This window comes from Pleurodeles waltl, chromosome 7, assembly GCF_031143425.1.
Source record: "Pleurodeles waltl isolate 20211129_DDA chromosome 7, aPleWal1.hap1.20221129, whole genome shotgun sequence".
NCBI lineage: Eukaryota > Metazoa > Chordata > Amphibia > Caudata > Salamandridae > Pleurodeles > Pleurodeles waltl.
In genome coordinates, this window is record NC_090446.1 from 371,271,293 (window position 1) to 371,298,041 (window position 26,749).

Here is a 26,749-nt window from a genome sequence, read left to right on the forward strand (position 1 = left end):
TCCAATACACCAGCATTGCCCGGAGGACGGAGCTATGGCAGAGGATTGTCGACAGGGTCAACGCTGTGGGACAGCACCCCAGAAATCGGGAAGACATCAGGAAGCGATGGAACGACCTACGGGGGAAGGTGCGTTCCATGGTATCCAGGCACAACATCGCCGTGCAGAAAACTGGCGGAGGACCCCCACCTCAACCCCCACAATTTACAACATGGGAGGAGGAAGTCTTGAACATCCTGCATCCTGACGGCCTCGCAGGAGTCGGCGGAGGAATGGATACTGGTAAGTTGAAGCTTCACTACTGCTTCCCCCCCACCTGCATGCCAAATCATACACCAACCCTCACCCCCATCCTCGAACCCCACCCTCACCCCCACCCCCATCCTCACCCCCACCCTCACCCCCACCACCATCCTCACCCCCACCACCATCCTCACCCCCACCCCCAGCACACCTATTCCCTGCCAATGTCTCACCATCACAACCCACACATCCCAAAACCTAGGCCTGCATGCGTCCACTAAGCATGGACACCCATCACCAAAGCATGCCCAATGCATATACACATCCCTCCCACAAGCCACCCTCACCAAAGCCCCCACACACGAATGCCAGCACTTGGGGACACGGGAACCCACAGATACACCCATATGCCACACATTGAAACTATAACCATACCTCTATACCCCTGCAGGACCCGACCGTCAACACACCGCCACGGAGGGCCCAGAATTCTCCACACCCCCCACCCAAGAGGCCGTCAGCGATGACAGCAGCTCTGTCGACCTGGACACTGATGACCAGCCCGGACCATCGGGGACCTCTGGACAGTCGGTTCCCCTCACACAGGCACAGGCCACTACAGACCCAAACCCCTCTGGGAACACCAGCACAGCTCCCACCCAGCGGGCCCATGCCTCTGTCTCCAGGGCGCGTCAATCTGCGGTGTGTCTACCACTACAGGGCACCCAGGATAACCCACCACCCCAACAGCAACAGGGACCTGGGGGCAGTGGTAGTGGGCACACCGGCCAGGGGGCAGAGGCCCAGGGAAACAGGGCAACTCGGAGGGCAGCTGTGCGACAGGGGGGGGACGGGCCCAGGGAACCCACTCTCCACGAGGCCCTCACCACCATCATGGGAGCATACAACCGCTCCCAGGAGACGATGGCGACGGTACTGGCCCGGTTCCAGGAGATCCAGGTACTGCAGGAGGAACACTATCGGGGGTACAGGGAGGACATCAGAGCCCTCACCTCCACCCTGGTTACCATGGTAGGGCTGCTGCAGGACCTCATCAACACCAGGACGGACACTCAACAACAACAAAGGGCCCCTGCCACTAGCCTGGACCAAGAACAGCCAACCACCTCCGCCGGCGCTAGTGGACAGGAGGCCCCCGCACAACAGCAGCCCACCAGACCCCCACCTCCTTCAGGAGAAGAACCACCCCGCAAGAGGGCCCTGAGATCTCGCAAGAAGACAGAGTAGGATGTCAAGACCCCCACCAGCAAAGGATACCACCTGATGTCATCCCACTGTCCCACATTGTCACCCTGTCCATCCTTGAACTGCCCATGCTCCATCTCTCCACAGGCCTCTGGACAATGCACCTGTGTGACTGTTACTCTGGACTCTGCCATGGACATTCCTTCACCATAGCCCCCACCCACTTGAAACCACCCATCCCATTTTGAGCACTGAAATAAACACCTATTTTGCACAAAACTATCTGGAGTCTGGCTGTGATTTCAAAATATTGTAATTGACATGACAGTGCAAATATGTCCTTGTACATAGTGAAGTCAACAAACAGCTGCCACAAAGCTGTAGTCCATGGGGAAACGAAGCACAGGACTCGTAGTGGGGACCCCAGATCTGAAATAGGGAGGGAAAAGCCACAACTCAGTCATCATACACTGGGGCAAATAGACAGGCAGCAGAGATGCAGGAGAGTAGTTCACATTTACTAAATTATGTTTGAATTGTTACCTGTGTCCTATTGGAAGTACTGTTCAATGATTCTGTCCCTGTTGTCTGTTTCAGCCCCGTCGTCTTCCTCCTCGTCACTCTCCACAGGTTCCACAGCTGCCACAACACCACCGTCTCGACCATCCTCCTGCAGGAAAGGCACCTGGCGGCGCAAAGCCAGGTTGTGAAGCATGCAGCAGGCCACGATGATGTGACACACCTTCTTAGGTGAGTACATTAGGGATCCACCTGTCGTATGCAGGCACCTAAACCTGGCCTTTAGGAGGCCAAAGGTGCGTTCGATCACCCTCCTAGTACGCCCATGGGCCTCATTGTACCGTTCCTCTGCCCTGGTCCGGGGATTCCTTACTGGGGTCAGTAGCCACGACAGGTTGGGGTACCCAGAGTCCCCCAATAGCCATACACGGTGTCTCTCTAGCTGTTCCATCACGTAAGGGATGCTGCTATTCCTCAGGATGTAGGCGTCATGCACTGGCCCTGGGAATTTGGCATTTACATGCGAGATGTACTGGTCAGCCAAACACACCACCTGGATGTTCATGGAATGGTAACTTTTTCTGTTCCTGTACACCTGCTCCCTGTCTCTTGGGGGAACCAAAGCCACATGGGTCCCATCAATGGCACCAATGACGTTGGGAATATGTCCAAGGGCGTAGAAATCACCCTTCACTGTAGCCAATTCGCCCACCTCAGGGAAAATGATGTAGGTCCTCACGTATTTCATCAGGGCAGACAACACTCTGGATAACACCTTCGAAAACATGGGCTGAGACATCCCAGAAGCAATTCCCACTGTTGTCTGAAATGACCCACTTGCCAAGAAATGGAGTACTGACAGGACCTGCACCAGAGGGGGGATCCCTGTCGGTTGGCGGATGGGGGACATCAGGTCGGGCTCCAGCTGGGCACACAGTTCATGTATAGTGGCACGGTCAAGCCGGTAGGTCAGGATAATGTGGCGTTCTTCCATTGTCGACAGGTCCACCAGCGGTCGGTACACGCGAGGATTCATCCGTCTCCTCGCCAAACCCAGCGGACGGTGCCTAGGAAGGACAACATGGAGCACACAGTCAAGCAACCCACAGGTACGTACTCACAGCTTGCACAGTAAACGATTCTCTATGCAGTGAATGGCGTGTCTGAGTGGCTATGCAAGGCCTAGGCCTGTGTGACGCAGTTGAAATTGAGCCATGTGGACCCTCGAAATGGCGGCTGCCTGACCTGTGAAGTGTGACAATGGGATGTGAGGCCAATGTGCTGGCGTGGCACACCGCGGCGGTCGGCGGTCGAAGACCGCAGCGCGAAGCCGCATTGGTTAACATTGAAGCCTATGGGTTTCAGGAGCCAATGGCGAAGGGCGCCGGCGGTGGCGGTACGCACCGCCGCGGTACGCACCGCCGCGGACGTGACCGCAATTTTCTATCTACTTATCCACTTGCGACTTGAACTTTCACAGGAGAGGACCTATACTGCAAGTGTTGTTGTGACCTCGGTCTGGAAGGGACAATGGCTGCTGCGACTGGGGAAAGGGCCCCTGCCTTCACTGGAGAGGAGTTGGAGAAACTTGTGGATGGGGTCCTCCCCCAGTATGCGCTACTCTACGGTCCTCCAGACCAACAAGTGAGTTTAATTCAATATGGATTTGGGGCCACTGGCTGGCTTGGGGGCCTGGAGGGGGGCCTGGCGGGGATGGGGGGCATGTTGGGCCTGGCGGGGGGCCTGGAGGGGGGCCTGGCGGGGATGGGGGGCATGTTGGTCCTGGCGGGGGTCTGGCGGGGGGCCTGGCGGGGATGGGGGGCATGTTGGGCCTGGCGGGGGGCCTGGCGGGGATGAGGGGCATGTTGGGCCTGGCGGGGGGCCTGGAGGGGGGCCTGGCGGGGATGGGGGGCATGTTGGGCCTGGCGGGGGGCCTGGCGGGGATGGGGGGCGTTGGGCCACTGGCAACGAAAATGCAGACAAACTTGAACGTGGTATTTCTCCCTCCCTGTACGTGTCACATAGGTCCGCGCCCATGAGAAGATCGGGATTTGGCGTGCCATCGCCAAGGAAGTCCGGACCCTGGGGGTCCACCATCGACGGGGCACCCACTGCCGCAAGAGGTGGGAGGACATCCGCCGCGGGACCAAGAAGACTTCGAGTCTCTGCTGGGGATGGCCTCCCAACGTAGGCGGGGTGCCTGCCGTCAACTGACCCCCCTGATGTTCCGGATCCTGGCGGTGGCCTACCCTGATTTGGATGGGCGCGTGAGGGCAGCACAGCAGACACAAGGGGGTGAGTACAAGCATTATCTACTCTGTTGTCGCGCAGTGGAGGTGTCTGGGTGGGGGAGGAGGGCTGGGGGTCCCCCTAGGCCAGGGCGATATCTGTAGGCTGGGCACCCCCGTAAGCCCCTGTGTCCCCAGCCACCACCCTCAGTAGTGTGTCAGTACAGCCATCCCTGGGCCGTGTCATCCATGGGTGCAGTTGTCAACTCTAGGCGTGTAGGGCATGTTCCACGGAATGCGTAGCGGACCCCAATTGCGCAACTTAGTGCAGGGGGCATCTGTGTCTGTCATGTCCGCTAACTGTACCGGTGATCCATGTACTCAAAATCTCTTTATTTCTCTCTCCCCCCCCTTTTTGTTTGTCTTTCTGTGCTTGTGTGCATCAGCATCATCAGGCGGAGGAGAAGTGGCATCGGGGCAGGAGGGAGCTGCATCTCACATGGCCCAGGAGGGCCATGCCACAGAGTCTGACTGGACCAGTGAGACAGAGGGCGAGGGGAGCTCCACAACGGGGACGACTGGACCCTGCAGCGACACGGACACGTCCTCGGAAGGGAGCTCCCTTGCGGGGGTGGCACCATCCGTGCCCCCCGCCATTACAGGTACAGCCGCCACCCAGCGCACCATCTCCGCCCTCCCAGCAGCCCCTAAGCGTTCGCCCCGTGCCCGCTCTGCCAGGAAGCCAGGCATCTCCTTCGCCCCAGGCACCTCAGGCCCTGCCCCTGTTACCCCCGCTGCCCTCAGTGAGGAGGTCATTGACCTCCTCCGAACGCTCATTGTTGGGCAGACTACCCTTTTGAATGCCATCCAGGGGGTGGAGAGGGAGGTTCATCGCAGCAATGCGTACCTGGAGGGCATTCATTCGGGTCAGGCTGCCCATCAGCGATCGTTCCAGGCTCTGGCCTCAGCACTGACGGCAGCCATTGTCCCTGTCTCCTGCCTCCCTCTACTAACTCCCTCCTCCCAGTCTCCTGTTCCTCTGCCTGTCCCACCCACACCATCAGACCAGCCTGCACACACCTCAACACCCAAGAGCAGCTCATCCAAACATAAGCACCACAGATCACGCAGACATTCACACAAGCAACATTCCGATGCAGACATGCCAACAGTCACTACCACCTCTGTGACCCCCACCTCCTCGTCTCCCTCCTCCCTCCCTGTGACGTCTACACTCACACCTTCATTCACCTCACCATCAGCCAGTGTTTCCATCACCAGCACACCCTCCAGTACAGTCCGCACACGTGCAGTCACCACCCCCACTGCCATTTACACGTCCCCTGTGTCCTCTCCCACTGTGTCTGTCACCCCCTCTTCCACACCACACAAACGCAGCCACCCACCCACCCAACAGCCATCCACCTCACGACAGCCTCCCGCTCCTGCACCTGCACCCAAAGACAGCAAACTTGTCTCGCCTACAACCACATCCTCTCCCTCCACTCCCATACCCACTGTACCTACCACTATCCATTGTCCCAAGAAAATCTATCTCTCTACTGCTACCTTCTTTCCTGACCCTGAGCCCCCCCCCTCCTTCTCGTCGGGGTAAAAAGAGCACCTCAGCCACCACCAGCCCTGCAGCCCCCTTGACAAGGGTGCAGGGGTATTGGAGCCCACCAGCCCGCAGGTCTGGATCTTCGCCCAGCAGCAAGGGGACAGCCAGCCCACCCCCTGGGAAGAGGAGCAGAAGGCGGAAGGGCCGCCGCCGGAGCCCGGATTCGATATCCCCCCAGGACACTAGCCAGCCACCGTCAACAGCCACAGCTCCAAAGGGAGGAAAGGGCCACAGACTCCCGACTAAGGAGGGCAAGGGCAGCAAGGCGGAGAAGTCAGGCAGCAGGCCTGCTGCCCATGGAGGACCCGTCACAGCTGCCCAGGAGGAGCCCGCAACCCCCATAGCCGCTGCCCCGGGAGGAACCGGCACAGCTGCCCCGGGAGAGCCCACCACCCCCATAGCCGCTGCCCGGGGAGGACCCAGCCCAGCTGGCCAGGAGGGCCCCACCACCCACAGCCCAGGTGGGCATTGAAGGAGCACCATCCCCGCTGCCCAGGAGGGCACCACCAGGCAATGAGCAGTTGGCCATAGAATGTCCGCCGTCTCCAGCACCGCTCCGCTGGGGACCGCCGTCTCAAGAACCGCTGAACTGGGCCCTTCAAGGCAAGAACCGCTGAACTGGGCCCCGCCGTCTCCAGCACCGCTCCGCTGGGGACCGCCGTCTCAAGAACCGCTGAACTGGGCCCTTCAAGGCAAGAACCGCTGAACTGGGCCCTTCAAGGCAAGAACCGCTGAACTGGGCCCTTCAAGGCAAGAACCGCTGAACTGGGCCCCGCCGTCTCCAGCACCGCTCCGCTGGGGACCGCCGTCTCAAGAACCGCTGAACTGGGCCCTTCAAGGCAAGAACCGCAGAACTGGGCCCTTCAAGGCAAGAACCGCTGAACTGGGCCCTTCAAGGCAAGAACCGCTGAACTGGGCCCCGCCGTCTCCAGCACCGCTCACTGGGGACCGCCGTCTCAAGAACCGCTGAACTGGGCCCTTCAAGGCAAGAACCGCTGAACTGGGCCCTTCAAGGCAAGAACCGCTGAACTGGGCCCCGCCGTCTCCAGCACCGCTCCGCTGGGGACCGCCGTCTCAAGAACCGCTGAACTGGGCCCTTCAAGGCAAGAACCGCTGAACTGGGCCCTTCAAGGCAAGAACCGCTGAACTGGGCCCCGCCGTCTCCAGCACCGCTCCGCTGGGGACCGCCGTCTCAAGAACCGCTGAACTGGGCCCTTCAAGGCAAGAACCGCTGAACTGTGCCCTTCAAGGCAAGAACCGCTGAACTGGGCCCTTCAAGGCAAGAACCGCTGAACTGGGCCCCGTCGTCTCCAGCACCGCTCCGCTGGGGACCGCCGTCTCAAGAACCGCTGAACTGGGCCCTTCAAGGCAGGAACCGCTGAACTGGGCCTTTCAAGGCAAGAACCGCTGAACTGGGCCCCGCCGTCTCCAGCACCGCTCCGCTGGGGACCGCCGTCTCAAGAACCGCTGAACTGGGCCCTTCAAGGCAAGAACCGCTTAACTGGGCCCTTCCAGGCAGGAACCGCTGGCCCTTTGGCAGACGTGGCAGGGCAGGATCTGTCTCGGGCAGGGCTGCAGGATGTCCTCTGGCCAACATGCCTCCTCCAGTGGCAGTGGAGTCTGTTATGGACTGTTTGGACTGTGGCTTTGCACTCCCCAGGATGGCCCAGTGGGCAGGCCACCCACTGTATGGACTGTTTGGACTGTGGCTTTGCTCTCCCCAGGATGGCCCAGTGGGCAGGCCACCCACTGTATGGACTGTTTGGACTGTGGCTTTGCTTTCCCCAGGATGGCCCAGTGGGCAGGCCACCCACTGTATGGACTGTTTGGACTGTGGCTTTGCTCTCCCCAGGATGGCCCAGTGGCCAGGCCACCCACTGTATGGACTGTATGGACTGTGGCTTTGCACTCCCCAGGATGGCCCAGTGGGCAGGCCACTCACTGTATGGACTGTTTGGACTGTGGCTTTGCTCTCCCCAGGATGGCCCAGTGGGCAGGCCACCCACTGTATGGACTGTTTGGACTGTGGCTTTGCTCTCCCCAGGATGGCCCAGTGGGCAGGCCACCCACTGTATGGACTGTTTGGACTGTGGCTTTGCTCTCCCCAGAATGGCCCAGTGGCCAGGCCACCCACTGTATGGACTGTATGGACTGTGGCTTTGCTCTCCCCAGGATGGGCCAGTGGTCATGGAGTCCCCTCGTGGATCTGGCGTCGTGTACTCAAGTGGCTGAGGTGCCCCCCCTTCCCTTCCCCCTGAGGTGCCTGTCCTTTTTTCTTTCTGATGCCCCTGCAGTGTTCTCTCCGTGGAGTTCTTGTCGTGGGACTGGGCCTTGCCCCTTTGCTCAGGACCCCTGTGGTCCACGGACAGTGGTTGGACTACATTTAGTAGCTGTATATATTTTGTACATAGTTTATTTATTTATTGGGATTACTGCTGTCCATTTTTCAATATATCTGCCCGTTTAAGATCTCTTCTTTTGGTCTTTGCATTATTTCAGAGGGGGGGGGTTTGTGGGTTGTGACAGTGATCTGTGGGAATGCATTGATGTGTGTGTTGTAGTGGGTGTGGGTGGGTGGGTGTGTGCCGGTAATCTTTTCCCTCCCCTGTGTCGTAGGTGCAGTACTCACCGATGTCTTCCGCGCCGCCGGGCGTGCTCCTGGTACAGGAGCAGGTATAGGAGTGCGGGGATGACCTGCAACTCGGGTTCCATACTGCCAGAATCTCGCGTGGAGTATGTGGAGGTGAGCGTTTTTCCGTTCGTAGTCTGTTTCCGCCGTGTTTTTATCGGCGGTGCTCCCGCCCCGGAAAAGGTGGCGGATTGGTGGGTCGTGATAGGGTGGGCGGTACATTGTCTGCCGCCTGGCTGTTGGCGGGGACCGCCGCGCTGTTTGTTTGTTCCGCCGTGGCGGGCGGAGTGTTAATGCGGCGGGCTGTGTTGGCGCTTCCCGCCAGGGTCAGAATTGCATATTTTGGACCCCCGGCCTGTTGGCGGGTTGGCCGCCGCTTTATCACCGACCGCCAGGGTCAGAATGAGGGCCTTAGTCTCTTTTTTGGAAGTTTTTCTTTACCGGGACGAACCACGAAGTCAGGCCGGGTCGCGGTTGAGGCAAGCCGGCTAGAATTTCCGCGGAGGGTCGGTCCCTCTCTGGAGCTTTTTTCCAAAAATTCTCAAATCTTTTCCAAACTTCTGGGGCTTCACCCAGATGTTCTTTTAAGGTTCTTTTGGGGTCCACAGCTCACCCCAAGGGTCCAGAAGTTCTGTGATGGTCCTTGGGGGGTGCGGACTTCAACTCCCAGAATGCACCTGGCGCAAACTCCTTTTTGGCCACTGGACAGTGGTCAGCTGGTCGCTTTCTTCAGGAGTTGGTGCAGGGGACACTGGTTTAGCAATTTTTCACCTGTAGCAAACAGGGAGTCCCTCCTTGAACCAGTTGAAGCCAGGCAAAGTCCTTCTTGTGGTGAAGCCCAAGTGTGCAGCTGGTGCAGTCCTTCTGAGTGCAGGGTCCAGGTGCAGGCCAGGGGTCCAGCAGGGCAGTCCTTCTTCTTCTTTAGTTCCTTTCTTGTTGAATTCTGGAGGGGATCTGAGGCGTGGGTGCAGGTCTGCCAGTTTTATCCTTGCTCCTGGGTGAAAAGCAGGGGGGCCCTGGTTCTCCAATCAGGGACAGGGTCGTCCCCCTGTGATGACCACTTCCTGGGAAGTGTGGCAAAAATCCATCCCAGAAGGCAACAGTCTCTAAAAATCCAACATGGATGAATCTGATTTTTGGAGGTTACATCTGGCTGAGCCCACCCACTGGTGTGGCTAAAAATCATAAACACACCCCTCTCCTGCCCTCTCCTAATCTAATCAAGGGGGCACCTAGTTGTCTGGGGTTGCAGGATGTGGGGGTGTTGCTGGGTGCTGCAAATGTCCTTCTCTGCCTTTGAAGACCAGTTTGGCAGCCCTCCCCCTTCCTGCCTCACCATCTGCTGAGGGGAGATTCTCTCCCCCAAGCACATTCCTTTGTGTGAAGTCAGGCCACTTCACACCTCATCAAGGTAGCCTGGCAGAAGCTGCTGCAGGCTGGCCAATAAGAGCACAGCAGCAAAAACAATGCAGAGCTGAAATTGGCAACTTTTTAGGTAAAGTCTAAACTTTTTACCTGAACTAGTTATATTAAATCCAACAACTGGAAGTTGTGGGATTTATTATAACAATCAATTTGATACCAAATTCTTGGTATGTAACATTTAAGGAGACTTTAAAATTTAAAATAAAGTCTGCCCATTCTAGCCTATGAAGGCCATTTACTTCAATGAGGGAAAAACGAATTTGGCTGTTTTTACCTCACCAGGCTTATAAATCTATTTTTATAAAGTCCCTGCTTATAGTTACATGGCACCCAGCCCTAGGGGCACATAGGGCACACCTTAGGGGTGACTTATATGTAAAAATAAGGTAGTTTAAGACTTGGGAAGTACCTTTAATTCCAAAGTCGAATTTGCATATAACTTTAATTTAAAAGCAGCCAGCAAGGCAGGCTTGCTTTTAAAATGACACTGGGCACCTCAGCAATGCACCTAGGTGTGCACCACCTATGCTGTGGTCCCTAAACCTACATGCCCTACCATATACTAGGGACTTATAGGTAGGTTAACTTAGCCAATTATAATTAGCCTAATTTGCATATCCATTTTACACAGAGCACAGGCCCTGGGACTGGTTAGCAGTACCCAGGGCACCTTTAAAGTCAGGAAAACACCAGCAAAAAGTGGAAAATGGGGGCAAAAAGTTATGGGGCCTCTGCAATCAGCCCTGTTTTCTCACAGTTACTGTTAGTGGAGTCACCTGAGGCTTCCCCGATACAAAATGTACAGCTTCCCCTGATTTTAAACAGAGCAGGAGAACCAAAGTTTTTGCATGAACCCAGCCAATTTTAAGTTGGTTCATGTTCTGCCAAACTAAATGAGGCCATCCTCAAAAAGAATCCTCAACCATTCCCCTTTGTGTACACACAATGCACTCCCAAAGCATTAACTTTGGATGGAATGTTGTCCTATTCTTCACTGTATATTCAAATTACCTCGTGGGTTGATAGCATGATGCATCCATCATTGATGCCAATCCAGTCTCGGTATGAAAACGAAGACCAAGGTACAGGAATTGTGTCCTGTCCAGATAGGTGAGTTACTTACAGAGTCAAACATCACACAGTACATCTACATGATAGTACAAAACCCTATTGACACAATTGTATCCCCATTACTGACATTACATACTACAGAAAGCTTGTCTGATGACACTCCACCGCAGCCTGACAAACAGAAAACCGAACATTCAACAACCCACACATCCAGACACAGGGCATGAAAAACAGAGTGATGGATGGAATGCTTGAATTAAGCTCAACCACTGGTATTCGCAATCCATCATTTATCACCCAGCATGCCATCTCAGTTTACAGTTTAGCCAATCAACATACTCCATAAACGTTTTTCTGTTGTATGCACCTGCCCTTGATAAAACAATGACTGTGTAAAACCATAGTAGTACATGTTTCTAATGCAATAGATATATAATTGTACACTGAAATAGTGTTTTTTTTTTATTGCTTAATTTAAGGATTATGTGTGGTGCAGCCACTTTCAATAAAATACACAGGTCCATGTTTATGAAAAAATGTTGAACTACTGCACTAGCGCAGTTGTGTTTAATTTTTTTTACGTGAGCTAACGCCATTCCCTAACACCATCCGTGAGCCATATTTAGGAAATGACGCACAATGGTGCTAAAGAAAGGTTAGCGTATCAAAAAAAGATGCTATCAGGTGATGGATGGCGTTAGGGGAAATGGCACTAGTGGGTCAAAAACGACAGAGGCTAATGAGCGGCAAAATGTCTGCCGCTAGTCAGCCTACCGCCACTTTTTGACACACGAGCAGCCAAAAAATTACTCCTGTCTATATGTGGACAGGAGTAATTACCACAAACCCAATGCCCACAACAGGGGACCAGTGTCCCCAGGACAACCCCAACATACATAGTGTCAGCCAGGCGGCCCCATGTAAGGGGCCCCTAGTGACACACCACACATACACCTACCTGTGATGGGCTCCCTCCTCCAGTTGTGTCCTTGTGGTGTGGGTGGTGGTGATGCTGAGGGTTGGGGTGGGCATCTATGTGCCCATTCTATGGTGTTTCCCCATGGAAATGGGCCTACCAGCACTTTAACGCCTGGTCTGACCAAGTGTTAAATTTTGATGCTAATCAGGCTTAGTGCCATTCCTTAGGTCCGCCTCTTAGGTGCGCGCCGTTTCAGCATCCGGAGGTAAATATGGAGCTGGGGGGCTAGCATCATTTTTAGGAAGGGGATGCCTACCTTTCAACTCATTTTTGCAAGAAGACGCAAGGTGGGTTGGCGCTTACTAAAAGGGTGCTAACTCCGTTATGTTGACACTAGACAGGTCTAGCGTCAAACTATAAATATGAAGTAAAGTTAGTGCCGCTTTTCATCAAAATAAATGACGCTAGGAGTTGCTAACTTATCATAAATATGGGCCGCAATATTCATTAATCTAGACCAAATTGTTTTTGAAGGGATCATTAACGGAGAGGAGAGACTAAAAAAGCTTTTTCAAGTGACTTGGAATCAGCTGTTAGTGCCCAGATGGCAAGAAAGTTCCATCACTGCATGCTCAGACAAAACAGTAGGCCCAAGTACACCCACACAGAAGAAGCCACACACAGACACACACAAATATTGACACCATCAAACATGCGTGCCCACACACACATGCACTGGTGCAAGTGACAGGTTTCATATTGACCCAATGTTATTTCATTAAAAGCCTTGGTTTGTTAACATGTTATATGAAATTTTGGAAAACCTTTTTTTTTAAAAAACATTGTCCCCTCAGGTTCCTCGGTCTGTGTGCAGTGAGAGCTGCTCTCCTGGATACAGGAAGGTTCCACGGCAAGGGCAGCCATATTGCTGCTTTGACTGCATTCAATGCACTGAAGGACAGATTTCAACACAGAGAGGTAAGAAGAGAAAACCATTGCGATATGGCATGAGATTGAAAAAACAGTGCCTAGGCCACTTTTTCTGTGAAAGTAAAGTGTGGAGTTTCCTGTGATCATCTACAGCCATAGGTCTCAGAAGAATTTTCGTTATTAAAATTGATCTAACGCTTTATCAGAATCCCATCATGGACAGCACAAGAAAGTCATGCTTTGAAGCCCTGAACAAATTGCTCAGCTTTCTAAAATGGTTCTAAAGCTCAAGAAGTCCCACAGTACAGTGAGATTCCATTCACTGGTGCTGAAAATAACATCAAATCTTTCTAAGACTGAATGCCTGTAACCCACGTTGAGAAGGCGTAGCAGCAGCACTTCCATCATGAGTGCCTGATCAAGATCAGTCCTTATATCTCTTGAAAGTGAATAGCACTACATTCAGGTAGGGCCTTCTACTATTACAGAACAGCCACTAGTAGTATGAGTAACATTAGCAGTACCATGACCACCAACATCTCTGTGGTATCTACTACCATCGCCACATATTCAGTCACACCAGTGCTAAATTTGAGCCAGTGGCTGCAAGTAGGGCCCACTGTCACTCATTTTAGAGGACCTGTACTTATGTCTTTTGATCATCAGACTTTGACCTAGAACAAGAAAGAGAAAGGCAGAGAAGGGGGAACTTGAAAGGGAAAAAAGGAAAATAGTGACAAATGGAGGAAGCGGAGATGACAAAAACCTACAAGAGTGAGATAAATGTGCAGGGAGAGTATGATGTTGAATGAAAGAGACATGAGGTGGAAGCAAAGCTAGACAGCCTAGATATTTGGCAATCCCAACATCTGGTAATGCCAGCAATGAGCTTCGGAGAAAAACTTTGGGTCCTGGCACTTATTTTTTTACAAGTTATGTGGCACTAGCGCAGTCACCAACGGCATCAGTACCATTAGCTGATCAAGCAAAAGTATCTCACAAACAGAAACAGACAGTGTTTATGATGACATTCCTTTCCAAGTGCATGTGCAAAGAGAGAGCTTCAGAGTTCCAGAGATTAACCTGAACTCAAGGCATTTGGAAAGATTGTTGGAGTAAGGAAGTGCCTTACTTTCAGTTGCATGCTTCCAAAATTTGCAGGTACAGGGTTATGCACAGGTATCAGTCCTATCTCTTCCAGCAGACAGTTGAAACCCTAGGACTTAAACTGTCACTGGTAAAGAAAACATTACTGCCATCAGTGAAATCTGGTGCACTTTCTTCTCTCATCGGAGAATCAAGGACAAATATTATTATTATTATTATTATTATTAGTGGTAATGGTAGTAGTAGTAGTTATATTGTATATAATAGAGGCTACTAATATTTATTGGGTTAATGGTACTCAATTTACAAGCCATGGAAGGAATCTCTGCAGCAGTCCAGGTTACCTGAAGGTAGAATTGTGCCCAAATTATGGGTATTGAAAAGGAGGAATTATGACAATGGTAGAAAAGTTATACCTCACCAATCCACCATGGTTTCCATAAGTGCAATCTACTGGTAGCTATTTTTATAGTAAACTCAATGAACTTTGTGCTTGGCACAGCAGCCTTTTTCATAGCCATTACATATGGCTCATAGCCCAAGTCTTAGTACATAGAAAATTGATTGTCTTAAAGTCAGTCAGTAAAATAATCTTTATTCAGTTGATATTTCACAATCATAAAAGATTGCATAAAACAATTAATAAGAAAGACTTATTAAAAATATCAAATCAGATATAATCTGCGTGCATATCAGGTAACGTTTTCTGAGTCCTCACGGCACTGTTTGCAAAACTTAGCACAGCAAAACAGATAGGAATATACTGCAGGGATTGTGAATATAGAAGAGCAACTTTACATTGTTTAAAATGTATTATAAATTGTTTTAAAAAATGGGCTCTAGGTAGCATAAAAAAACAAATGTGAAGTGCTTTGTGCAGATGCTTCATCACATGGGCACAATCTACTACTTTCAAATCACTGACCTGATGTGATATGTGCTTTTATAAAATGTGCTGTACCAAGACGGGGACATGTTAAAATACAACATTGGTGACCATTTAAAACATGCAAAAGATAAAACTGCAAGCCATGATTTGAAGGGATTGGATTGTAGGCTGCCACTGAGCTCTTAACACGTTCACATTGTTCTATGGCCTCACTCATCAAAGCTTACAGGTTCTGTTTAAGTTATAGTTTTGAAACTGTCACAACAATAGGAAGAACACTCTCTTAAGTAGTTCCCAAAGTAAAACCTAGTAATTTATATGTTGATCTAATAAATTCAAACCAACCAATTTTATGTGAGAAGTGAAGGGACAGTCAACAATTAAGTCCCTATTCAAAGTGGAGTTGGGTTTCAGCCAAATTGAATGCCAGTGCTGCACTGAGCTGATTCTAATTATGTCTTAAATATATGGGAGTTCCAGTTCCTTGTTATAGATGACTGCAGGGGTGGCTTGAGAATCAGATAAAAGTGTTCTAAGAACCCTACTTGCTAGAGCCCTAAGTAGCGGCAGAGATACTTTTACTGTCATAAATTGTTAGCATCTCTCTAATTGGCCTAGACCCTCGTTTTGAGGCAAACCGGAATACAGAGATAGCACTCTTCATTAGTTGTTGGGTCTTAAGCTGAATTTGAGGGGTCAAATTCCTCTTGTTGTAAAAAAAAAAAAACAGCTATGCAAACTCAGGGAATTTAAAAATTACAATATTTTAACAACAAGTTGTCTAATTTTAGGATTTTTTTTTTCATCAGATCATGACATAGGACTTTTTGTAAATTTACTTTAAAATTCAGATTGTCCATATACAATGTATATGAATGTAACAATGACTGAAGACCATTTGCAGTGCATGCCAGAACTGCCAGAACACACCCTTGTCTGACTCCCTTTTCCACCCGAAAGGGCCTAGAGCATTCACCTCCTGGGCCTAATCAGACCATGGCACTGACATTCTGATAAAGGTGACTGAGCAAGTGAATGATCTGTTGATCCGCACCCATAGAGTACACCATCTTCCATAACTTAGAATGGTTAACACAGTCAAATGCACTAGTAAGGTCCATAAATGCCAGGAATAAAAATCATTTTTTGCATTTGTATACTTACTAGAAGTTCCAAGTTCAGGCATTGTTCTAATGTACCAAGGCCCTTCTTAAAGCTGTACTGTAAGTCAGAGACGATAGAACGTTCCTCTGCCTAATTTTGAACCTCTCCAACAGCAACCTACCCAGAATTGTTACTGAAATGTTGAGCAGGACGTTTGCGCAGTAACAGGATTATGTATATCCCCCTTTTAGAAAACAGGTACAATTGTTGTTTTGGACCAGATGGAAGGACACCCCCTTTTGACAGCAGTTAGTACGTTAGTTATTGGCGGAGCACAGAGTGCACAATTTTCTTTAAACAAATCACATGGAACATCAGCAGTGCATATTGATTAAAACAGGCTCAAGTCATTTAGAACACTGGCGTTAATCAAATTACCCATGGCGCTTCCCTAACGGTATGCATACGCATTTTTAATGCATGCTTGTAATCTAATCTACACGGGCAATTGCAGTGCCATCTTCAGGGTGGCCTTTCAGCGCATCGTTTAGTTCTGAATGTGCCTTTCTATATGTGACATCAAACCAACACTTCGTGGGATTTCCCTTCAGGGTTATTGGTTTAGTCAGTTTCACAATAGCAGCAGAACAAATAGCTTCAAATGACTTCACTATTCCTTTTGAACAAGAGTCACCTGCTAAACAAATATTAAAGTTTCTCTTATTCTCTGAGATCAAATCTGAGAGATAGTCATTAGAAGCAACCCCAGCCCATTTAATATGAATCCAATTTGATCTAGCTGTGCTGAAATTGCTTAACATAGGGAGATAGATTTTCACAGGGATCCCCAAATTGGGCTGAACATCAACTATATTATGGTCGCTCATGTATACTGGAGTGACCTTAAAGTCTCTTAAGAGTGGTATGGAATTACTTGAAATTAATATATGGCCGATACCGCTTGTAGCTCTCCTTCCTGAAAAAAGTTGGTGAGATCATCTTAGAGTTAGGGCAAAAATCACCCACAAACCTTAAATTAATTGAGCACAATAGGGCATTTAAAGCATCTGCGTGAGATAAATGAGGGTAATGAGTTTGGCCACCTCCCATATTGTCCACAGAGCCACACACTGCCTTTGAATCATAAGTCCGCAGGTGAGCATTAAAATCCCCAGCTCAAACAAGGAACGTGTTATGCTGAATTCGAGCAATATAGTTTTCACAAAAGCTGAATCTAAGGCGTCCAACACATTCATATTATTTTTCTCAATCAAAATTATTATAATAATTAATTAAAACTAAATCAGTTCCTGGGATGATTCCTAAACAAAGCAAATGAAAACGTGGAGTGTCATTAATAAACCACCTTAGTTTTACTGCTACACTAGAGACTAAGGTAACTAGTCCTCCTTTGGCTCGTCCAGCTCTAGAAGGTTCATCAGGTGTAAAGTGCGTAGTATACCCATTCACATGAAAAATGTCTAAGCCCAACTTCTCATGAAGGTAAAAAGCATTAAATATTGAGATAGCAGCCAGCCAATCAGGAGTAGTTTGGTAAATATTTCTGCCACATTCCAAGTAGCTAAATTTTCAATACCATTCGGATTGCAGGAATTATTCTTGTTAGACTTGGTATCATTGGCATGGTCTCCCCTAACTTTGTGCTTCTACTTCCCAGGTTGTTTCTGTCTGCTGGACTCTGTTTTTGCTGTTTTTGTTTGCTCTGGACACTTTACCACTGCTGACCAGTGCTAAAGTGTAAGTGTTCCCTGTGTAAATTGTATGTGTACATTGGCTTCTCCATGATTGACATATTTGATTTACTAGTAAGTCCCTAGTAAGGTGCACTAGAGGTGCCCAGGGCCTGTAAATCAAATGATACTAGTGGGCCTGCAGCACTGGTTGTGCCACCCACAGACTAGTCCTGTAAACATGGCTCAGACCTGCCATTTCAGTGTCTGTGTGTGCAGTTTTAAACTGCCAATTCAACTTGGCAAGTGTACCCACTTGCAAGGCCTAAACCTTCCCTTTTTATACATGTAAGGTACTCCTAAGGTAGGCCCTAGGTATCCCCATGGGCAGGGTGCAGTGTATGTTAATGATGGGACATGTACTTATATGTTTTACATGTCATGACAGTGAAATACTGCCTAATTCGGTTTTCAATGTTACAAGGCCTATCTCTCTCAGAGGTTAACATGGGGGCTGACTTTAAATAATATTATAGCACAGATTCCCTTTGGGAGCAGATGGACATGTGGGGTTTGGGGTCTCTCAACTCACAATTTAAAAATACATCTTTTAGTGAAGTTGGTTTTTAGATTTGTTTTTTAGATTGTGTATTTGAAACTACCACTTTTAGAAAGTAGGTATTTTCTTGCTTAAACCATTCTGTGACTCTGCTTGTTTGTGAATTCCCTGTCTGGGTCAGTTTGACAGTTGGGCTGTTTGCACCTCTCCGAGTGACAGTGACACAAAGGGAGCTGGGGTGTAGCCTGCATATCCTGATGGTCCATCTGGGCTGAGGGGAGGGGAGGGTAGGAATGGTCACTTACACCTGAAAGGACTGTACCTGTCCTCACACAATGCAGTCGCCAACCCCCTGGTGTATGTCTGGGGCCTGGCCTGGGCAAGGCAGGATCTTGAAAACAACAGAGACTTCTCTTTGAAGTAGGCCTACTTCAAAGGCAGAAAGGGGAATAAGAAGAGCACCCAAAACCCCTGCAAATCAGATTATTTCTGGAACCAAGAGGAACCTCTGCCTGGGAGAAGAGCTGGAGAAGCAGGAGGAGGAATACTGATCCTTTGCCTGTGAATAGACGTTGCTGGGTTGGCCTGCAGTAGCTGCTTCTGCCTTAGAGAGGACAAAGACTGACTTATGTGTGACTTCCCGCTTGTGAAGAATCTTCAAAGGCTCAAACTGAGCTTGCCTCCTGTTGTTGAAGTCTCAGGGACAACAAATACTTCTCTCTGCAGGCATTTGGGCTTTCTGCTGAGAGTCCTGCCTGCCAAGTTGTGCCCTAACCTGTCTCTGGGCCCTTGAAAGCTGCAGCTGGTGGAAAAGGACAGAAATACATGCAAAGACTGCCGTGTGGGGAAACTTCAACGCACCACCCGCTTTGCAGCTGCTAAACAATGCGCTGCTGGCCTTGTGGCTAAAATCAACACTCCACCTGCATCGCGGCTGGAAGATCATCGCAAAGCGGCTGGAGAAACAATGTGCAACACCTGCAGTGGCTGCTGTTAACGATGCAAGCCTCCACGCAGTGCGGTTTCTTGACACCGTGCGACTGGTTTTCAACGGTACATCATTGGGTGCGGAAAATCAACGTAAAGCCTGCCCGGACCCGAGGTGCCCGCCCAGATTGACACATCACTCTCTTACGGGGGAGAAGAAACAATGCACACAGACCCGACCGGAGGAGGAACGACGCATGTTCTCGCTTGCTAGTGAGAATTTGACGCATTGCTGGCCTCTTTTGAGGCACTCTCGCAAGCGTGGTTTTATTTTTGCACTACCCAGTTACTTTTGTGCAACAACAGCGTTCTCACCATTTTCTAAAGGATTTAATACTCTTTTTCTTTTTAAATTCATAACCTGGCTTGTGTATGTTGGATTTCTAATGTTTTGGTCTTGTTTTGTTTAGATAAATATTATCTATTTTTCTAAACCTGTGTTGTGACTTTTTGTTGTGGGTTCACCGGGTTACTGTGTGTGTTGGTACAAATACTTGACACATTGCTTCTGAAGTTAAGCCTGCATGCTCATGCCATGCTACCAAGGGGGTTAAACAGATTTCTTTGCATCATTTGTTTTGCCACTTTTAACACCTGCTCAGAACAGGCGTTTCAAAGGAGGCACACCATTGTTTACAATGGGCCTCAATGGGCTTTGCAGGATTAGTGTCAATATTTTTTACACTAGTCCTGCAAAGCTCTGGACTAGCGTCAACAATTTTGAAGCTAGTTCCCTAACTACTGCCATGGTGCACCATGTCTTGGATATGGCGCACACTTGGTGGCATTAGGGTGGCACTTAGGGGTGCATGAAAAGTGACGCTGCACTGGGTGCAGCGTCACTTTTCTCAAATCAGGCCCTTTGTTTTTAAATTGCTCACTCCATTCCAATGTTGAGGGGGCTAAGGTGGGAACATCTGTTTAAATTATCACATTGGGGCATACAGATGGGGGGAAAATGAATCGCCGGAATGTCTGCAGATAATATGTTTGCCACCATGTTAGTGCTCCCCGAATAGCAAGATCCTGCATAAGTCATTGACTCTCTCTGTTTCGGGAATGAAACTCTGGCACTCTCTGACAATGTTGATTCCTTTAAAAATGAGGGGGCTCCCAGGCTGATTGAGCAGTGAGTATAAGGTTAGATGGCGACAGAGATACTCTTTGTGGGCTTACATTTGTAAGTCTGGTGTGAAATGGCACAATTTTACTACCCCGGCTTCCGAGCACCACATCAATGTCCCCTAATCTTTCATATATTTGCTGTAGAGTGTCCTCCAAAAGAGATTTAATTCAAATACTTAGCAAGTCTGTCAAAGTATTTATATGGAACGAGGACAACAGTGACACATCTTCTGGTGGTTGGGGCTTTATAACCCATACCTTCCCTGACTTTCTGTGGCACATTGGAGCAGGCCCAGAGTTTGAGATAGAGGATCCAAGTGGAGAATGGGGGCTAATGGGTGCTTTATAGGGACAGACATCATGGATCTGTGCTTCATTAATTAAGGCATTAGGAGCAACTGAGACGGGAAACACAATCAAATTGATTTGAGGGGTAACAGTTGACAAAGACAGACACCTTTCAATGGTTTCTATTTCTTTTGAAATCACCCTAACAGCACAATTTAGAAATCCCTCATTTATTGTAGGACTTTCCACATGTATACAGCCCCTGGAAGCTTCCTTTTCACCATTAAAACTATGGTTCATTTTGAGGCCAGGGACCAAAGAGGGAGTGCCCAGCCTCATCTGCCCACAATGGCTGAGTGTGGACAGACCTGCTCTTGGCCTGGTTTTTGCCTGGGCTACGTCTGGGTGCGTCCCACACTGCAGGAGAAGACAGAGCGCTATAATCACTAGGTAGATGTTGCTCTTCCTCCTGCGCCCACCACCTGCAGCAGTGAGTTGTGCGCCTTGTGTTCCTTCAATAAATGGTTGAAAAACCGTTCTAGAGATCTCTGGGATCTGGCAACTTGCCCAAAGCAATAGTTCCAATCAAAACAGGCAAATTAAATCACATACACCACTAAAGTTATTTTCATCATTAGGATATTCCAAATTATTTATGTTGCCTCAATCTTTGCCCAGCAAGGACTTCTTGACAGGCAAGTTGATGCTGGTGTACACTGGTACCAAAGTCATCACCACGTTTGATGAGACAATTGCCTAGCCAATGCATTCCACTAAAGCAGCTTTACAAACACACCAATCACACAATCTGAAAGCCCATTGAGGGCAAGTATAACAGAGTGGAATTAAAAGAAAAAAGAGCACAATCACAAGTGCAGGGATAAAATAAAGGGGCAAAAGAAGCAGAGATGACCATTTTCCAGACTCATGTTTGTCATCATCAGTCATAAATGTGACCGAGAGCACAACATTATAAAAATAACATGGTGGCATGAAACATCAAGTTAACAGGACAAAATAGGGCATCGTCATCATAAGTATATTCGTACATTTTACCCTACACAAAACTAAAGTGAAGATTTATGAATATGGGTTGACCTGTAGTCACTCTAAGCCAGCCTGTCCCCACATTACCATTTTACTATGCTTATACTGCTTTACATTACATAACATTCATATTATAGTTTGCATTTATTATTCCCCCTTTGAGCCTCTCTGTGTGCCGCAACAAAGCTTGTCTCAAGTGATGATGAGCAAAAGTTAGACTTAGCAGCACTCAAATATGAGTTAGAAGCAAGTTTCAGTCATCTAGGCCCTTTTCTATCTGCCAACCTATATTGTTGAATTAATCTGTAGGATATGACAACACTCTTCAGTTACAGTGTTTAAATCAGCAGCCTGGAAGTTCCAGCATTCTAAGTTGGCAAAGCCTTGTTCACTATTCCCCTTTGTAGCTCTGGTACTCTCTTTACTCAGTCTTCATCTATGTTATATAAAATAACAGCAATAAGGGTCCCAATTCCGTTTGTCAGAAGGACCGATAACAGATAAGCTGCTCTATATTGTCTCTCTTTCCTCATTCGTGATTATAGAATCAAGTTGGCCTATGTCAAAATCGTCATGTACGACAAATATGGGATGAGGAGGTTTATACAAGATACAGCGATGATGTGCACCATGTTTTCTACCTATGAGTCCAAGTACTGGCTCCGTATAAGTTTAAACTTAACGAACTAATCACTATTAATGATTAATTAATGCAAATAATTGTTTAATAAGTGGCTAATTGGCACAGTTCAGATGTTCATTCTATTAACATTGTCCCTGACTCTGCCCTCCTGTGTCTCAGAATGCACAAATTAGCTACTGCCAGCACCGTCACTATCCACCTCGGTATGTGGTTGTTTAGACCTATAATATTTGTCTAATTGTGTAACATGGCGAGGTGTGCCAGTATTTCAGAGTCAAATGTTTAAGTCATATTGTACCATATATTTGCACAGTATTTCCGTAAATCTGGCGCCAAAGTATATGAAGTTGTAGCATCCTCCTCGGCTGCTTTCCCAACATTCATCATGCCAAAGGACACCTATACCTTTCAGTCTGGTGGAGATCTATGCCAGTAATGTAAAATATTGAAATTCAAGAATTTTAGTCTGGAACTGGGATGTATTTATCATTTGTGTTAAGGAGTTCCCCTCCAGTTATCTGTTTCACATTCCCTCCTTAACATTCTTTCCCAGTGTCGTCGGGCTGATTTAGGGCCTGATTTAGACCTTGACAGTATTGCCTGCAATCTGCGGTGGCGACAGTCCCAAATACTTCGTCAGTCTTTTTGCCTTCCGTATTTAGATCTATGGATGTCCAGCCACCTACAGCATCAATGTGGTGCACTCTGTCAGTCCAGTTGTATCCCGTAGCCAAAGTGGCGGACTCCAGTACTGCTATTTAGCACTCCATCGCTGTCATGGCTGCAGGATTCCACCAACCATATTTAGTGGCCCTGTTGCAGCGGGGGCCCATGATGGCAAGAGTTTGGTGCTGAACCCGTTTAGCATTGGATAATGGCTGTGGCTATTGGATGGATGGTAGCATCCCACACCTGATGTATATTGGACAATTGCGAACACCTGCAAAACCCACTATAAAACACAAACCATTTCAGACCATGATTCTTTTCAATTCCACTATGGAACACCATTTACCAGCAGAAATAGCCACACAGGGTGCAGGTTTTTTTCTGGTTTCTTCTCCCTCTGGTGCTTTTTGTTAATGTTACTGTTTTTTTATTTTCCTTAAACTTTGGGGGAAGTAGATTATTTTTCACTTATTCAGTATGGCGGGGAGGAGAAATCCACGTTTCACAGAGGGAGAATTGTCAGTGATGGTGGATGAAATTATTAGAGTAGAGCCACAGTTGTTTGGAGTACAAGTGAAAACTACTATCATCTCTCAGAAAAGGCAAATGTGGGACAGAATAGTCAACAGATTGAATGCTGCAGCTAATAACCTTCTCACAAGGCAGGAACCTAGGAAGAGGTGGAATGACCTGTTGGGGAGAGTCTGTTCCCTGGCCTCCAAGCATCACCTGGGGGCCGAGTGGACTGGTGGTGGTTCTCCCAGTCCCCTATTACAACTTATTCCCTGGGAGGAGAACGTCTTGCAGATCCTACACCCTAAAGGCTTGACAGATATCTCTGGTGGATTGTAAGTTACAGCTCTATTTACCTCACTAATCACAAATGGAGCCCTTGTCCTTAACTTAGCTGTTCAGAATGTTTCTAGACATCTATCAAAACATATGAATTTCAACTTCAGATTCAAAAATATCTTGTGTTATACAAATTAGTAGAACCATGTTTGTTACAAGGTATTTAACAACGACCAATATGCACTGTCAGATTGTGTGTTGTCTTTTATTTGCCTTGGCCCTTGCTGTATCTCAATGTAGGTTGTTTCACTTCAAAACACAAATTTCAAACTCCATGCATCTGCACATAAAGGTATGGTGATTGTAAGTGGTATATTAACCTAATCACTTTATACACATATATGTGTACATATTGCAAATTTGTGTTTTTTTTCACTGTATACATTTATATAGGTATGTGTTACCTACTTTTCACAAGTATTGGCAATAATATTTACAAATGACTACAACTACCAAGATGCCCTGCTTTTGTCACTGCAAAACCATGGTGCAATGTGATCTAGCTCAACTTCCCTTTCCTTCCACATATGGCCAAACTTCAAAGCTTTATGTAGATAACATTCACCTTTTATTGGTATTTATTTAAATTACATCTTCTGTGTTGATCCAGTATGTTAGCACCTGCTTGTCACTACATTAATTTGATCTACTTGTTTGTATAAGTCATAGTTTTTGTATGCAAAGTTTTCCAACCATGTACTGTGGAATGCTGGTTATAAGTCGTAGTGATGCACAGTTTACTTTGCAGTGTTCATATGATGACCAATGCCATTTAACCAATCAGTTGTACCATAGTTTGTTTTGAGGATGCTGCCTATTTTACATTTTACATTACAGGACATCTCTCCATCGTTTTTACTGAAGTGTTCCTATGTGTACATTAACCTGCATGAGTAAAAAGTGAAATTCGCACAAAGGACTAAGGGGGTCATTCTGACCCTGGCGGTCACCGACCTCCAAGGCCAACGGCCACGGAAGCACCGCCAACAGGCTGGCGGTGCTTCCTGGGCCATTCTGACCGCGGTGGTAAAGCCGCGGTCAGAATAGTGGAACTGGCGGTTTCCCGCCGGTTTACCCCTGGCCCAGGGAATCCTCCATGATTCCGACCCCCTTCCCTCCATCCTGTTCCTGGCAGTTTTTACCCTGGCATGGGCAGTGCAGGGGCCCCCTAACAGGGCCCCACAAAGATTTTCAGTGTCTGCTTTGCAGACACAGAAAATTGCAACGGGTGCCACTGCACCCGTCGCACCCCTGCAAATCCGCCGGCTCCATTCGGAGCCGGCTTCCTCTTTGCAGGGGCTTTCCCGCTGGGCCGGCGGGCGATCTTTTGGAGATCGCCCGCCGGCCCAGCGGGAAAGTTAGAATGACCGCCGCGGTCATTTGACCGCGGTGCGGTCTTTTGGCGGTTTCCGCCCGGCAGGCGGCGCCCGCCGCCCGCCGGGGTCGGAATGACCCCCTAAATATCCTATCAATCATTATTTATCAGTTTCTTTAGGTTGTTTCATCTGGAGCTGATGTACCAGGTATCCTTTCATCATCCAGATTTGAGATACAATACAGACCTTTAATGTCATTTTATTTTGTATTTTATATTAGGACCAACACCCAGAGCCAGTGGACCACCATGTGCAACTGAAGACACCTCCACTCCAGGCCAGGATCAAGCCTTCAGTGAGGACACGACTCCTGCAAATCTGGATGATGAAAGGATACCTGGTATATCTGGTCTGTCTGGGCAGAGAGCCCTGGTGAGTCTCACTCAGCTCACAAATACATCTCCCTCCCCAGCTGCTATAACAACTGTACATATGGATACCTCTATTTCCTGGGTGCAGAGAATCACAATCCCATCCTGTGCCCACCATTTGTTGAGCAACCACCACCTCCAGTTGTGCCAGGACGCAGTGGGATGTGCCACACTGCCTTAAGGGGACAGGGTAGTGGAGGCAGGCATTGTGGGAGGGAATTGGAGGGCCAGGAAAGTGACGCCACTGGCATCATTGTCACCCACACCACCATTGACAAGTCTTGGGAGCAATACAACAGTCCGATGACATGATGGGCCAGGTCCTAACAGAGATCTGGGATCTTAGGCAGGTGCAGAGGGATCACATTAAAGACCTACAGAATAACAGGTCAAATTTGTGCTCCTTGACTGGGGTGATGTTTCACATTTACTGCCACATGTGCAGGGCTTTTCCTGTGCCAACTACCCCATGTCTGTGGTCCTTCTACCTCATTACACAATACACCTTTTCAGCCACAGACAGTGTGCCCTGCCAAAGGAGGTAAGTGATTCACGCACCCCAGTCCGTGCACCTGATTGCACCCCCCTATATTTTACCATAATTTTCAATATCTTTGCTAATGAAAATCAATATTTTTTTACTTCTCTGACGTTTTCTACAAGTGATGCATGAATAATACATTCAAGTATTACATACATCACAGCACTATTGATGTAAAACACAGTCATGGTTCACTGTACCATGTCATACTTGCCATAAACAGTGTTGAACATTTCTGAGATATGTATACAAAGTAGCCACCATTGTGAGTGCTGGTAATGCACAAACCATTCAAAAATACACAGCAGCTGCCTGAACTTGACATCAGGACATTGGCTATCTAATGGCCATTGACAGAAGTTGACCATGTAGTAGGTGGAATACGCCACAACAGACACTGTCATAGGCTAAAGTGTGAGGGCTACGAACAAAAGCCAGTGGCTATGTCAGTCTTCATCGCAGAGTTGTTTGTCATCAACATGACGGTTGACACACATCCAACACAGACAAGGGTTTCTGGAGGTGTAAGTTTTTCAGAGGGTGACTGATGCTGTGTTTGGTGTAGTGCTTTATGCTAGATTTCTCATCACAAGCCAAGTACTGTTTTGAGCATACAAGTGACAGTATACAAAAAAGCGGTACCTGCATTTTCTCCATGTTATGAGGGACATTTGAACCACACATGCCCCATTTGAGGATTGGGTCAGGT

The 26,749-nt window shown here is 48.5% G+C and overlaps 1 protein-coding gene across 1 annotated transcript in view; it reads left to right on the forward strand.

Annotated features, from left to right (window-relative positions):
* LOC138246881 (vomeronasal type-2 receptor 1-like) overlaps positions 1-26,269 on the forward strand; it is a 364,961-nt gene extending 338,692 nt beyond the window's left edge. The window contains exons 4-6 of the mRNA XM_069201630.1: positions 12,716-12,839; positions 25,349-25,500; positions 26,264-26,269. Of these exons, the coding sequence (XP_069057731.1) occupies positions 12,716-12,839; positions 25,349-25,500; positions 26,264-26,269 (282 nt within the window). The remainder of the gene's footprint in view (positions 1-12,715; positions 12,840-25,348; positions 25,501-26,263) is intronic.
* The last annotated feature ends 480 nt before the right edge of the window (positions 26,270-26,749 follow it).